The 14,960-nt window shown below is 45.1% G+C and overlaps 4 protein-coding genes across 4 annotated transcripts in view; 1 reads left to right on the top strand and 3 right to left on the bottom strand.

The window, feature by feature from the left end:
• Positions 1-204: 204 nt before the first annotated feature.
• LOC117643756 (cytochrome P450 4C1-like) lies at positions 205-4,679 on the bottom strand. The gene is made up of 11 exons (XM_034382831.1): positions 4,521-4,679; positions 4,239-4,428; positions 3,811-3,920; positions 2,560-2,890; positions 2,228-2,312; positions 1,814-1,940; positions 1,664-1,718; positions 1,361-1,482; positions 1,035-1,265; positions 770-941; positions 205-589 (listed from the first exon to the last, which is right to left on the bottom strand). Exons 1-11 carry the CDS (start codon positions 4,521-4,523, stop codon positions 435-437), a joined length of 1,581 nt encoding a protein of 526 aa, XP_034238722.1. The 5' UTR covers positions 4,524-4,679; the 3' UTR covers positions 205-434.
• A 503-nt stretch (positions 4,680-5,182) lies between these two features.
• Positions 5,183-9,854, bottom strand: LOC117643755 (kinesin-like protein KIF11-A). The gene is made up of 15 exons (XM_034382830.1): positions 9,675-9,854; positions 9,426-9,567; positions 9,015-9,325; positions 8,543-8,929; positions 8,270-8,462; positions 8,002-8,184; positions 7,591-7,922; positions 7,221-7,509; positions 6,884-7,129; positions 6,526-6,798; positions 6,273-6,434; positions 5,978-6,200; positions 5,773-5,885; positions 5,574-5,654; positions 5,183-5,495 (listed from the first exon to the last, which is right to left on the bottom strand). Exons 1-15 carry the CDS (start codon positions 9,728-9,730, stop codon positions 5,397-5,399), a joined length of 3,090 nt encoding a protein of 1,029 aa, XP_034238721.1. The 5' UTR covers positions 9,731-9,854; the 3' UTR covers positions 5,183-5,396.
• Positions 9,855-10,088: 234 nt separating this feature from the next.
• LOC117643759 (protein transport protein Sec61 subunit gamma) lies at positions 10,089-11,310 on the top strand. Its single transcript, XM_034382833.1, has 4 exons — positions 10,089-10,243; positions 10,736-10,842; positions 10,931-11,033; positions 11,123-11,310. The coding sequence occupies exons 2-4, from the start codon at positions 10,749-10,751 to the stop codon at positions 11,130-11,132; spliced, it is 207 nt and encodes a 68-aa protein (XP_034238724.1). The 5' UTR covers positions 10,089-10,243; positions 10,736-10,748; the 3' UTR covers positions 11,133-11,310.
• A 70-nt stretch (positions 11,311-11,380) lies between these two features.
• The window catches only part of LOC117643754 (spectrin beta chain), a 35,677-nt gene continuing 32,097 nt past the window's right edge, over positions 11,381-14,960 (bottom strand). The window contains 5 exon segments of the mRNA XM_034382829.1: positions 11,381-13,206; positions 13,324-13,515; positions 13,625-13,804; positions 13,896-13,977; positions 14,691-14,858. Coding sequence (XP_034238720.1) covers positions 13,203-13,206; positions 13,324-13,515; positions 13,625-13,804; positions 13,896-13,977; positions 14,691-14,858 — 626 coding nt within the window. The 3' untranslated portion in view covers positions 11,381-13,202.

The raw sequence follows: 14,960 nt of genomic DNA, 5'->3' as shown, positions 1-14,960 counted from the left end.
GCCTGGGGCCTCGTTCGAGATTTGAAAATGTCTCCTGCCACGCCGGTAATTGCTTGTTTTCTGGTGGACAACCAGAGGTATTTACTCCGAAGAACGTGAATCAAGAATCCAGGCCAAGCAACAAACAATGTTTTTTTTTAAATGGAGAAAGGTGATTGAACCGTGCAAAATAGGGGCAAGGGATAAAATAAGTTACAAGTAGGGTTTCGTAAAGTAGAAAAAGATTTATTGTCTGTGAGGGACTCAACATACACGTTCCACTGCTGCTTTTTTTCTCTCTTACGAAATAAATAATCTTTTTCGTCTTGATAAGTCTACTGTACAGTGAAGGTCCAATGACATTGTCCATGTGCTTGTCTTCCCGCCCGTAATCGTGATTGTCGTTTTCTTTTCTCTCTCCAGGAATGGAATCAACGCCGCGCTCCCCGGCGTGTTCACCTCGGCGTCAGCTCCAGGTACACGCCGGCGCGCGGCCGCAGCACCAGGTCGGCGATGACGTCCAGCTTGGCCGGCATGGCGGAGCGGACGCTGAAGGCGCGCACCACGCTGGCCAGGAGCAGCTTCATCTCCATGACGGCGAACCGCTTGCCTGCCAACGAAGGAAGCACGTTTCAAGGCCTCCGAGGCCGCTGCGCCGAGGCGAGGCAAACGACTGTACCGGCCGGCCGCCGCCGGCGAGGCAGGCAACACATTCTGCGTCTCCGGACGACGACGGAAGGGTTGCCTACCTGCGCAGCGCGAGGCGGCCGCCACGGCAGTGGAAACGTACCGATACAGTTCCTGGGCCCGGCGCTGAAGGGCACGTAGGCGAAGGGGTGGCGCGCCTGCTCCTTGTCCGGCAGGAAGCGGTCGGGGTCGAAGCGCTCGGGGTCCGGGAAGAAGTCCGGGTGGCGGTGCAGGTCGTAGATGTTGACGTTGACGGCGGCGCCCGCGGGGATGATCTGCACAGCGCTCTCGTCACTCTGTCTCTCTCGCACTCGTGGGGCTTCGCCGCTCCACGCAGCAGTGCGAGAGAGACACAGCGACGCACGCACCTGGCCGTCCGCGATGACGGCGTCGGTGTCCAGCTGCCGGGCGATGAACGGCACGCTGGGCCGCAGCCGGAGGCACTCCTTGAGCACGCGGTCCAGGAAGGGCAGCCTGGAGACGGAGTCCCAGTCGCTGCCCGCGCCCTCCAGCTCCTCCACCAGCTTGTCCTGCATCTCGGGGTGGCGGCCCAGCAGCTCCAGCGCCCAGCTCAGCGCCATGGAGGTGGTGTCGTGGCCCTGTGGGGTGGCGGACGAGGACGTCAGCTTAGAGTACGTTCCTTAAAACTGTAGCCACGTGAAAACTGTGCAGCAGACGGTGATGGGCGGCCAACCTCGAACATGAAGGTGTCCACCTCGTGGCGGATGTCGGTGTCGCTGAGGTCGGCGCCGTCCCTCTGCGCGCTCAGCAGCACGTCCAAGAAGGGCCGCAGCACCCGCCGCTTGCTGTCGCCGTCTGGAGGACGAGGAGGCCATCGAGATCATCGCCACGATCCACGTCGCTCTGTCTCTCTCGCGCTCGCGGAGCGCCCCGTGCGGGTGCGAGGGAGACAGAGTGACAAAAACGCCTCCTGGGATGAGTCTCCAGAAGCGCAAAAAGGGGTGATGAACAAGATCGGCGAGACGTGCTGGCTTACCATCGTGCGGCCTCGCGTCCGGGTCGTCGAGCAGCGCCTTGCGCTCCGCGATCACCTGCACCCAAATGTCGGTTAGATTCCTCTCCGTTCCGAAACCTAGCGTGCCATACACACTGGCTTCGCATGCTGGGGGGTACTCCGCGCCTGTACCTTTGCAGTGTAGCCGTGGAGGGTGCGCAGGTCGTTGAACAGCTGGCGGTACGACGCGGTCCTCTTGTACACGATCGGCATCCATAGCCACGGCCGCACCAGGCGGTGGACGATGCCGGTGCCCACCCTGAGCAAGGACATTTTCAATTTTTTTGCAACATTTTCCGCTTTATTTTTTTTAATTGTTCCCCGTTTGCTAAAGACAACGGACATGCGATCCCTGTTATTCGGTGAGTAGACGTGAAAATTTAACTGAATTTTGCTTTGTCATTGATTTTGATCTTCGAGTATCCAACCTACAGGCTCGGGGCTTGTTTGTTGTCCACTATCGGCCTGTACACTGCTTGCCCCTTGCCCCACACTCGGATCGGTGAATCACGTCCACACCCGACGTCGCGCTTCGCGTGCGATTACCTGTGGATTGATTCGAAGTAAGTCTTCTCGCCTTCCTCCGCCGAGTCCCCGGAGCTTTGGAATCCGACTTTACCCATGGCGGTCACTGCAAAAACGAGACGCGGTGCGAGCGGTTATTTTAGTGTGCTCGAACTCTCCACTGCCGCGATGACGTCACCAGGCGTTCGTAACGCCATAAAGTTAATGCGGACGCGGCAATGCCATGTACGATCAATCTGGAGAGCGCGCGCGCATTCCCGAAACGCTCCGCAATTAAGCATCCATTGGCCGTCCGTCCGGGCGGGCCAGCGCCGCCAGCAGAGTCCTGTTCCGTGAGAACTTGGCCGCCTTACCGCAGATGGCGCGCAGCGTGACCCTGGAGATGGCGGGCACCACGTCCACGGCGCCCTCCGGGACGTCCTCCGCGACGTCCGTGGCCGCGGCGGCCGTCCTCGACGCCCTGGCCAGCCTGGCGGCCTCCAGCTCGTCCACGAGGCGCGCGCCCTGCTCCTCCAGGTGCTCGGCGAACTGGTCCAGGATCCGGAAGTGGAAGGCGGGCGTCAGCATCTTGCGGCGCGAGTGCCACAGCTTGCCCTCGCTGGTGAGCAGGCCGTTGCCGAGCCAGGGCCTCAAGAAGTCGTACACCTTGCCCTTGGTGATGTGCTTGCTGCTGGACAGCACGGCCTGTGCATTGGGCGACGAGTATCGGTCAGCCAGCGTCGAGGTCTCCAGCTGCTTGGCTTACTGTACGCCGCGCTGGTGGGTCAGTAGTCGCTGATTCCGATCGGCGTTCCGTCGCTCTGTCTCACTCGCACTTCTGGGGCGGGCAGGCTGACGAAATCGCTGTTCGGAACCAGCTCGCAAGCTATTGCATGATTATTCATGCGCTCTTTCAATGTCTGTGACAAGGCTCTCAAATCGTGTGTCATGAAGAGAAAAGTTTATTTTGGGTGGAGGCTGTGAGCGGGAAAGATGTTTTCTTGGGTCAAAGGCGCGCCTTTTTTTTTCAGAGAGCCTCAATCTCTCCTAGGCACAAGAACTACTCCGGTACAGATACTGACTATTTTTTCTTTAGAGCTGCAAAGGTCTCAATCGAAACCATACTGTATTTTATGTATTCTTTTTTCATTTCCTTATCATCGGCTCTACTGTCGTTGTTCCGATCTAGATAAACAAGTCCTCAACACCGTGTTGTGGATGTTTCCAAGCCGTATGAGTGCCCAGTGCATCGCACCGTCTCTGTTCGTGGATGAGCACATATGATGTTGAGGATTTCCTGTGATTCGGACCATCGACCATCGTGTTCGTGTTCGTGACCGACGGCCGACGGCCCGCCCGCGCGTTCGGCCCGCCAGGCGCCGCCAGGCAGTCCGGCGCAGACCGGCAAGGCCGCGATGCTACACGTGTCGTCCGGTATTGTTACACGCCAGGTGTGGGTACGTAGTACTCCACGGTCCAGTGTGCACCCAATTACAATACGTTATCGTGTGAACCTCCACATGAGCATGACCATTTCAGCTTCCGAATTCGCGTCAAGGCTGGACTTCGCTGAAGAAATTAGCCTATGCCAACCATTATTGAATGCTAGGGCCCGTTTGAGTTACCTCGACTGCATGTGGGTCCGCCAAGTTGAACGAGGGCCTGGCGAACAGGATGATGGCGAATCGAGTTCCGAACTTGGCGTGCAGGTTTCGCAGCAGCCAGAAAAGCTCGTCTGGAAAGAGTGTCAAAAGTACGGCAACAGTGCCTTTAGTCTTCCCCACTCCAGGGCCAGGGCCTCCCTGCGTCCGCACGGGCTGACGCCAGCACACAGTGGGCCAGAAACCGGCGCAGGCGGCCAAAATTCCAGACGCATTTTGAGCTCCAGAAACGCTAAATGGGACAAACCGAGCGTGTGACCCCACCTATGCATTCCTCGTTCGGAGAGCAACCCATTGGTGGGGTCAGACGTTCGATTCGAGTCTCATTTAGCGACTAGAATTTTGGCCGCCTGCGCCGATTACTGGCCCACTGTGCAGCACGCCGCACTCACTGCGGGGCTTGAGGATGTGCAGCAGGTGGCCGACGACGGGCAGGGCGCTGGGCTGCGGGTACGTCTCGGCGATCTTGACGGCGCGCCGGATCGTGGGGTCGTAGTACAGGAGGAGGGCGGCGGCGGCCAGCGCCAGCCCCGCCAGCAGAAGGAAGGCCTGCAGGAACGCCCAGAACGCACCGAGAGGCACCTGCCGCGACAAACCACCACCAGAGGGTCAAGCACGTCAAGCAGACCGGCACGGCTCACGAGGCGCACCTCCCCCACTACAGCACTATTCACCATCTTCCAGCTGCTTCCAGCCCCAGCGACGCTGATGAGTACGGGAACGTCACCACCTGTCCAGCCTCATACTACACTACAAACTGGACTGGCGCGCCCGGCGCGACGGCTCTGGTGCGAGACGCGGTACACTGCTGGGGCCTCCCTCCGCGCTGCACCGCACTCCGCGCCGCCTCACTGGCTGCTGAGTCCTGGCGGGCTGGCTTGGCTGGCGAGCCGAGATAAGACTGGCTTCGGCTGCGTGTCGACTCGACGCCGTGCCCCTGGCATGCCCCGCGTTCGGCTCGGCCTTTACCGGACCAGCCGGACGCCATGGAGGGAAGCCCCCGTCCCTCCGGACTTCCAGTGGCGGTGCTGCGTCACCCTCCCTCCCCCTAGCCCGAACCCTCTCCGCAGAGCCACCAATAGGAGCGCCTGTGAAGCCCAGGGTAGGCAACCCTCCGCCGCGCAGGCCGCGCAGGCCGGCCTACTCTGGGCTTCACAGGCGCCCCAGCCCAAGTTTCCATCCTGACCTCCCTCACGTTCAGAGAGAAGTCAATGCAGTAAGAAATTACTTAATTTTCTCTCTTTGGTTTAGGGGTTAGAACAAACACACCACATAGTTTCCTTTTTCTTTAATTTCGAGTAATAAGTACACTCATGCAATATGTACAATCTAAGCAATAAAAGTTAAAACACTATACAAGAAAAATTATGTCATGGAATTCGTAAAAAATATAAAACGCACTTTAGCGTACACTCATGCAATATGTACAATCAGAGCAATACAAATTAATTGAAACACTATACAAGAAAAATTATAAATTCGACAAAAATATGAAACGCACTTGAGCATAAATCTTAAATGTGCATGCTGATAATAAACTATTGAATCACTTAATTGTTATTTGCCAGTGGTTTACGAGGTTTGGGAAGATGAGATTGGAAGCTTTTTTCTGAAGATTCTCGTTCAATCAAGGAGTTTTCTTTGTTAGCCTGTCAATAAAACAAGTTAAAATTAGACCACATACATAGGTAGCGAAAGGAATCCTCCATTTAACAACTAATACTTGCCGAAAGATCCATTTCTGAACTGTTGAAGTCTGAGTCAACATCAGAGTATGCACTGTCTATGCCTGGGGAATCATCAAGGTTCTGAGCAGAAAAAAAAAGAAGAAATTATGACTTATCTAAACCATGAAACTGGCTTTGCCTTTGAGTAAAACAGTAAAAACAAAAAACACCAAGAGCATGAGCAGATAGTAGAACTCACCAGTTTTGACACAATGCTGTATTTACTTCGAAGTCCAGAAAGAATTCTTTCATGAGGCAATGTTGATGGGAGATCGCGAGGAATTCGTACATCAGATCTGAGAGGAGTTTTTCCTGAAAAAAAGCCATTGGCATAACACTTCAGTACTTGACTGGACTTAAAGCCACACAAGATGAGTTGAATTGAGTAAAGATAACTTCCTCACCAGTTGGAGTGCATGGTTTAGCACCAAGCGATTGCACGCGATCAAGAGCACTCTGATATTCATCACTCTGTTTAACTAATGGGTCTTCAAATGACTGCACCATTTCTTTCAGGACTCCAGTTTCTCTCTGGATATCAACATTAAACGACTCTACAGTGGAGAGCAACTTATTTGCATGTTCTTCAACACCCTGCTTTGCCGTACTAATCAAGCTAAGCACTTGCTGGAAAAAAAAAGCATACAATTTTATAACTGAACAAAATTTTGACTTCCCTTTCCTTGACTTATTCAATACCTTGCCATGTGCATCGTGAATCTGAGTGAGACGTTCACAATTTTTAGCACTAGTTTCAAGTTTCTCCTGGACCGCATTCTTAAATGACTCTGAAGCCATAATGATTTTCTGGCCATGCTGAGACACAGTTTGTAAAGGCAGCAGCTCTGTGTTAAAATCACTCTGAGAAACAATAAAGTTATTCATAATTAATTAGGTGTTTACAAAACCACATTTTATCACCCCTTCTGCAGTAAAAACATCCTTTACTTACTTTCAAACAATTTAAGTCAAGCAATTTGTGTGAAATATGTGATACACCATCAAAATGTTGGTGCACTTCACTAAGAACACTGTCCAGTTTGGTCTTCTCCTCTGTTACAGCTGATCTTACAATATCCTTGGCTTCTTCCATTTTTGTCATTGCTGTGTTTACACTTTCCTTTACAGATCTACCATGAGCATCGGCTGTTGAAATCATGTCACCTCCTACAGATACAATTTCTTCTAGTAACCTAGAAATAGCTTTAAATTTCTCTTCACAGACCTGACATTGTGAGGGAAAAGAACATTAAAGTGTGCAGAAACAAACAGTGGAGTACAATTTTGATAGAGATTAGCATCTCATGTACCTGTTGCTTCTCAAGATGTTTCTGTGAGAAGGCCTCATCATCACTGGAACCTCTGTCGATTATTTTCATTGAACTCTCCACTTCGTTCGCAAAAGACAAAGTCATATCTGAAAGGGGTTCAGTAGAAGTCCAATCATTCAGAATATCCCTTGGAACATCACATTCCATGTTGATTTGCAAATGTAAATCAGTGATGATTCCAAAATCCACAGAGAGGACTTCTTTCATTTTGTTTGTTGTGGCAAGCTAGTTAGAAATAACCAAGATATAGATGAATCAGTGGGTGAATAATAAATTCAACAAGGATATTAAAAGTCAGCAGGAGACAGGGTATTACCAACTCTTTGTTGAGATCTTCGAACGTTACATGGGATTCTTCATAGCATGTCTGAAGTACATCTATTTCAGCTTTTAAGACAGGCTCTTCATTTACAACCTCATTTATTTTCTCACAAATGGCTGAAGTCTGTTCTTGAACTTTTGAAAACCCTTCAGCAGCAGACTCAATATTACGTAAATGAGTGCCCATTAAGTTTAAATTCTGTGCAGATAGAGATTCAAGTCCACACACAGCATTGGATAAAGACTTCATACTTTCTTTGATGACAGCCTTTGTTCCATCAGTACTGAAACACACACATTAAGAAATTAGTTATCACACACATCCACAAAGAAATAAAGACACAAAATGAGGAAAAAACTCCTACATTTCAATATTCTTTTCGGCAAATTCTTCAATGGAAGATTCATTGCGTTGACAAGCACTTCTTGTGCGATCTATTTTATCATAAAGAAGACCAACATTTTCAGTTGATTCAATAGTTGATTTATGGAGCGTGTTTGCTTGAGAAGAAAGAACTTGAAGAGTATCCATATGACAAAGCATAAGGTAATCTTTTTCAGAGATATCTGTAGTTATCTGAGAGGTTTCAGCTCTCAACTTTGACAATGTTGATACTTGTTCATCTCTGATAGCGGTGCGTTCTTTAACAGTCGCCTGAACTTCCTGAGTTCTGTTGCCGAGCTCTTCACAGATTGCCTACTCAAACAGCAAAAGTCCAAAAAGTACATTAATAGAAATCCAAAAGACGAATTTGGACAAATCACGGAGAACATACCTTTTTCTTTTCCATTTCTTCTGTTGACACGACCAACTCTTCCTCTTTCTCTTTAATTTCTTCAGCTAACTGTTCAAGATTGAGCATCATGTTATCATATTCTGACTGATCTAAGTAGACACCAGTGCGTTGTCTGGTTGCTTCCAAATCCCGCTGCAGTCTCTCAATCTCTTCTGAATACTCCTGAAAAAATTAAGTTTATCCTTCAGTGAGTGAATTTCCTAAGAAGCTTATGGAAACCTTATTGGATGTATCAAAAGTTTAATACCTTCAACATGGTCTTCTTGCAAAGGCGTTGATTAATCTCTGGTTTATTTAGAATGTTTTTGGCACGATGAGCATAATCAAGTGTGCTCAGAGTTTCTTCTAGATTACATGCAGCCGGAGACACAGTTGCTATGATGGAAGTTTTAGTACGGCCACCCAATGATTCTTGGAGGATGCGAGTAAGTTTGGATTCCCTGCAAAGAGTATTTTGTGATCAGAAAAAATTTCAAAGAGAATCACTGCAATATTACTTCAGATGGCGGAGTTGACATGCCTGTAAGGAACGTGCGGAGATCGATCGACCAAAGCAGTGATAACTCGGCCCAATGTCAAGAGAGACTGGTTTATATTTCCAGCTTCGCGAGCACGTTTATCAACTGCTCCAGAGCGTCCAATGTTCTCTGAACCTGCCAAATCTACAAGGTTCATTTTTCCTGTACGCATAACTTCTTCTCCTTCATTGGCAGATTCCTTGATGTGGACAGTCACAGTGAAAACTGTGTGAGATCGGCTGGATCTTGCATTCATCAAAGTAGAGGCTGTTCGACGTTTATCAGATCCTTTCTTCATGATGTTGTAGACATCAGCTTTGGAATGGACGGAAACTTCCTCAAGGCCACTGACAATCACAGCACCTTTCTTTGAGCTATCTTCAAAGATCCTGTTAAAAATTTTAAGATAAAATACAAATGTACTAACAGCAATCCATATTTCTAATACCACATAAGAGCTCAAACAAAATGTACCTCAATTTTGTCATGTCATCTGATGAAGAAAGGAGATCAAACAACTCTTCATTGTACAGTTCGAGGAAACTAACTTTGACAGAGAAATCCACTTGCAACAGTCTTAATTCATCGAAGAGCTGACTTAGGGTGCGAGGTACAATACCAGCCAGTGGGTCTTTTTCCCATGTCACGTTAGCATCAGTGGAACGTTCACCTTCCATCGTGAAAGTTTTACCTGTACCTGTTTGACCATAGGCAAACACAGTACAGTTATAACCACTGAGAACCTCATCAATGAGAGGTTGGACCACCGAACGATAAACATCAACCTGCAAAGAAAAATACAAAAACATTGTACGTCCGACAAGAAACAGCAGAAGAGACAATTAATACAACATAACACCAAGTAAAAGTAAAACAAAAACTTACTTGAGCAGAATTTGGTCCAAAAACATTGTTAAAAGCAAATGTTTTAAAGGTGTTGCTTTGCTTAGGATCTTTTACAGAAATTTCTCTGTCAGACTTAAGATCTACGATGGACCGAGACTTCTGCTCCGAGGCATTAGAAGGCCTGAATAAACATAAAATTGTACAGATACATTGATGTGAACTGCCATGGAATCAAGTGCCCCGTCAAATGCCCCCGGCCAAGGGCCAAGGAAAGCGACATGGTCTTACCTGACTCTAACGAACACTTGAATATTTTGGTTGGTTGACTTAGCCTTGGAAGACATTTTACAATTGATGATTTCCAACAATAAAAGTAAAAATTTCTAAATGCTTCACATCAAACCCGGTACCAGCTGAAGGCATAGCCTAACTGACACCACTGACTTTTTGAATCTACAGGTATACCAAAATTACAGCAAAAAAACAAAACAAAACTGGTTTTATTTGGTTGTCAGCCATGAAACATTGCTGTCGATGTATCGCTGGAATATGAAATGTCCCTCCCTCTTTCTGCTGGGGCATAATTGATCCTCGAACTGAAAAGCTGATTCCTTTTAACCCTTAACTATACCCAGTAAAGTAGACCACGATCCACACTTAAATGATTCTTTCCAAAGTGCATCATGTGTTTGCAAGAAGTTTTAGGTGGAAGGCTGGTGTAGTGGCACCACTACGCTGACGCGTGTCTACGCGTTGTGTTGACGTAGCCGTCGTCTCCTGCTGCTGAACCGTGGTGTCTGCTACGTGCTACGTGGAAACCCATTCTCTCTCTTCTCTCGCTCGTGTTCGGAGCTTCTGTAAGTGCTCTTAGTTCGTCCGTGGTTTGCTTTTGCTTATATTGTGTTTTCCAAACTTAAAGACGTATGATCGGTCCCCTTAAATTGTGCTGGTTGGACATTTTGGACTTCCAGAATTTAGTCACTAAATTTTTTTTATTTCCATCATTGTTTGCACTTTTTTTCATTTAAAACTGCTTTATCCAATTAGTTTTGTCATGATTATCTTCTGTTTCAAAGGTGGAATGGTTTTATAGTAAAATGGATCTAAAGGGTTGGGCCATAGGGTAGCCAATGGCCTGTGCCGAATCTAGACTATATTCTCTTTGCCTCTTAATTTTTGTTTCGTTTTATAAATTTTGGTTTTTATTATTCCTCTAGTCCGGTGATGTATTGCTACTGACACTCATTATGGAGGTCCCGTAGCTGCTTTTATTCTGTAGGTTGGTAAGGTTAGTGTCCCTAGGCTTAACATGCTGTGGCTAATGTCGACCATCCGCTTTATTTGTTTAGACTTGAAACCGACATGGACCAGATCACCAAGTTCGTTAAGCCTGGCAAGCAGTTTGCCAAGGACTCCATTCGCCTGGTCAAGAAGTGCACTAAGCCTGACAGGAGAGGTAATGAATGACATTTCTGTGTATGTGGGCTAGATGAATGTGAATGTTATTTTATTGATTTTTGGGCGGTTGTGTTTTTGGTTTGCAGAATTCCAGAAGATCGCTGTGGCCACAGCTGTTGGCTTCTGCATCATGGGCTTTATTGGATTCTTTGTGAAGTTAATCCACATTCCCATCAACAACATCATTGTGTAAGTTTTAGTGCACCTCAACTTCAAAATTCCACACAAATTGCCTACTTTTCTTAACCAATCTATTGCTTTGTTTCTCTTATGTTCAGGGGATCATAAGCTTGGTCATTTATCAAGTACTGTCATGGCAGTATTCTCCCGTGTGACTGGACCTCATCCCATTTTGACATGTATGTTGTGTCTGTGTTTAAATTATTATTATCTGTACATAAGTATGTAAGTTATAATTCTGTTTTGTGATGGCTAAATCACCTATCTAATAAATTTATTAATTTCATTGTGTGTTCATACTTTGTATTTGAGCCTTTTGCATTATTGATCAGGATACAAATGAAATTAAAAGTCCCTTCAGTCAGCTGATTTCTTTATTGTAAGCACTTTTCCCATTACTAAAACCAAATTTACAATGTTCATATCCTTGGGCAGGGCACAAGTAGCTGCATAATCTAAACTGAACACTAGGGATGGAAATAAGAGAGAGAAAGAAAATTCTGAACATGTTACTGCATTCTAGTAGGAATGTGCAAATATAACATGATTCAAAAGTGATTTTATTAAATATAAACACAACATCCTATGGAAGTTTTCTATTTATGTTCTTCATTACATCCCCACAGAGTTTTATCAGAGTTTCTGTTGATATTATTACGAAGTAAAGACCCTTAAATCAGCTGTACAAAATGCACCTAATAAATATATATTAAATAATTTCTTTGCATTATAAAAAGTACTCTTCAACATCTTCAGATTGCACATCCCTGATTGAAGCACACACTCAATTAGCAATTTTACTCAATTTCAATCTCGCTCAATAACAGATTCAGGGCTGAAATTAAACTCTTCAAATTATGCTACTTAACTTATTTTATTTAAAACAAGCTCTAGGTGAAGCACCACAGGTGACCACTTAACACCATCAGTCAATCTGTAACGTGAATGCAGTCCTCTACAATTAAGTGACTAGCAACTATAGTTAAAGATCTGCATTTGGATTTCTTTATTCATCAGCATATAAGACAATATATAATTTTATGGGAGTGGAAAACTCCTTATGACCTCCATTGGAGGCTGTACAGCGTAGAGTGCAGAGCCAAAAACGGTATGAAGAACATACAAAACAGGGGTGGAGAGCAAAACAATTTGTCTTATGTGCCGATGAATACATTTCCGAAGAGGACAATAATAAGCTCTGAATTGGCATTTTAAAAAAAATCAAGAGTCAATATTTTGAAGAATTTCAACCACTTAATCTTCTTACAAAGAGATGCAAGTATAAAGGACTTTCAATAGAGAAAAAGAAATACCCTATACCACAAAATAAAAGTGTCTTTCAAACAAAATATGTCACAATAAGAGAAAAAAAAATTTGGAAGCTCCAAAAAAAAGGGAGGGGGGAGGATACATTAAAACAATTAAAAGAAGTTCGTATTCTAAAGCACATGACTCAAATAAAAGCTGATATTTACACACAATCATTCCTTAAGGTATTCTCATGTGATGTTGGTACCAGCCAAAGCTTCCAAATGCACAAAAATTCATAAAAAATACACAAAGTTGTCTAACATTCACATATGCTTCACTGATGAAGAGTCCATGTAGACGGGATAGCCTTTAAAATGAAATGGCACCACACCATTATTTGAAATCTGGTAAACTGAGTTCACATACAATTGGTTTGAAGGCACAGTTCTTGCATCATAGGGGACGTAAAAAGACAAGCTTGGAGAACTATTCAGTTCCTGGCATAGTGGAGAATTAAAGCCATAATGCATTGTTCCACACATACAAAAAGGTAAAACTTTATTAATAAATTAAGGAAATATTTAAAAACATTTTCTCAGCCAATCTGTCCCCAGCCCACCTATGAACATGAGGCGTTGTGCTTCCGTATCATTAAAATAACATTAGTTTGAAAAACCTGGCAGTAAATACATGTTTATACAAATAAAAATGATAAGCTTTGTATTGCTGAAAAACTGCTGCACAGTTATGAACAAATGAATCATGACACAAATAAAATAAATGATGGTACAAAGTGATAACAAATGATCTTCTGGCAACATGGTGCCGGGGTGTCAATCACGGTGAGTAGCTTTTCAGCGAGAGGTGGGAATAGCTGGATAGCGGCCATGTGATGAAAAAAGAGCGACAGAATGTCCTCCAGCACTCTTAACTGTAACAAAAACAGGTGGGAATGTAATTAGACGGAACTGATGCTGTTCAAGACACATGTAAGCAAGAATGGAGCAACAACTTTAATAAAGTTACTTTACACAATAAGATGTATTACCTTTTCTTGAGTGTGAAGAAACTGCGTCTCTTGGCATCCTCTCTGCGCTGCTCTGTTGATGCAGGTAAGGTCTGGGCTCGAGATGGTCCTGGAGAGCCTTGCAATTCGCAAGCCTGTGCCAAACTTGTTACCCATTTAGATCTTTCACTGTCATCTTTAGCTTGGAACAAGTATTCAGCACCACCATTTAACCTATATGAAAACAAGAAATCCAAGATTGAATTAAAATGTAGGAAAAGTAGTAGGCACCAAAGCCTTACAATTTAAAATAGATAAAAAAGAGAAAGAGACAGAATCTTACTTGAGCCTGAATACATGTTTCTTCTTAGTATAGTCCTCTGCAAGGAGACAAGATCCTCCCCTAAGATCAGCTGGACTCTCATTCTTAAAGCAGATTCCAGGAGCGGAGTTGTACGACTTTTGGTCTTTATATGAAGAGAAGAGGCTTCCTCGTAGGACCATGTACACCTTATCCCATGACCTAATCATTTTTTAAAATAAATAAGAAGTTGTAGTGAAAAATAAGTTAAATTTTCCAGAAGAAAAAAAAGGGTACTTTCTGAAAACCTTACCTGTTGGTTGCCTTCTTTGTCTGGTTCTCCCATTCATGTTTCCGAGTTAAGGTACCCTCCATGTTGGTTGATGAAGCAGCTTCTAAGAGGAAGAAACAGAAACAGAGGTTGATGGGGTCAAAAAACTCAGAATAGAGAAGAAAAAGACAGGATATCTGAAAAATTTATTTGTAACAAAGATTAGAGATTTCCTGTAAAGCAACAATTTAGAATGTTGTTTAACTTCAACAGTTGGCACCAGCTCAGCTTGGCCAGCATAACCTTGCTAGAATCTGAATAGTGGGAAAAAAGATAAGAAGCTCCAATACAGAAAATGACTTGAACACAGCTTCACCTGAAATATTCCTTGCAAATTATATGTTTCCTAATGTACAACTTAATCATTCCAACACAAAACTATTGTTGAAGAACCATGCAGAAATTTAATAAAAATACAAAACAAAACAAGAAGCATTCAAACGCTACTGAAATATTAAATCTCCCATCAAGCTAAGAAAGCTACTGCTAAATTACAGCACTCACATTCTTCTTTACCTACCGTTGGCAGAGATAGACAAATCATAGGATCACTGTGTGCTGCTTCAGGGAAAGTAACTAAATAACCACAAGGTTTTTTTTTTCTTTGATGAGTGAGCATGATCAGTACCAGGGGGTAGCAAGTATTGTCTTGCAACAATAAATGCATAGAGCACAAGCAAAGTGTTGTAGAACCAGCTTCCTTTTCTTATTTTTTGAAATTGAAGGGCTAAGAAATTAATGAACAGTTTGCAACGGTTTAAACCACCAAATACTGACCTTCTCTCTCCATGTTGGATTCATCATCACTGGCGCTAGTAGGAGCAAGAGTGGGGCTCTTTGGACCCGAGCCTTTCTTCCAACGGAAACTTCTGAATGGCGACTTAGAACGTGAGCGGTCTTTCTTCCGAGAGGTGGAAGAGGTATCTTTGGCGCTCAACCTTGGGGCTGATAGTCCCATAGAATAAATAAATGGCATTTTAAGATACCAGGGTAGGGCCTTAAAATAATTGTGAACAAGGCAGTAAAGCTATCAAAATATCATTAACT

Source organism: Thrips palmi, unplaced genomic scaffold (assembly GCF_012932325.1).
Source record: "Thrips palmi isolate BJ-2018 unplaced genomic scaffold, TpBJ-2018v1 HiC_scaffold_17, whole genome shotgun sequence".
NCBI classification, from domain to species: Eukaryota; Metazoa; Arthropoda; class Insecta; order Thysanoptera; family Thripidae; genus Thrips; species Thrips palmi.
Note: the sequence above shows the minus strand (reverse complement) of the source record. Positions and strands in the feature narration are given on the sequence as shown.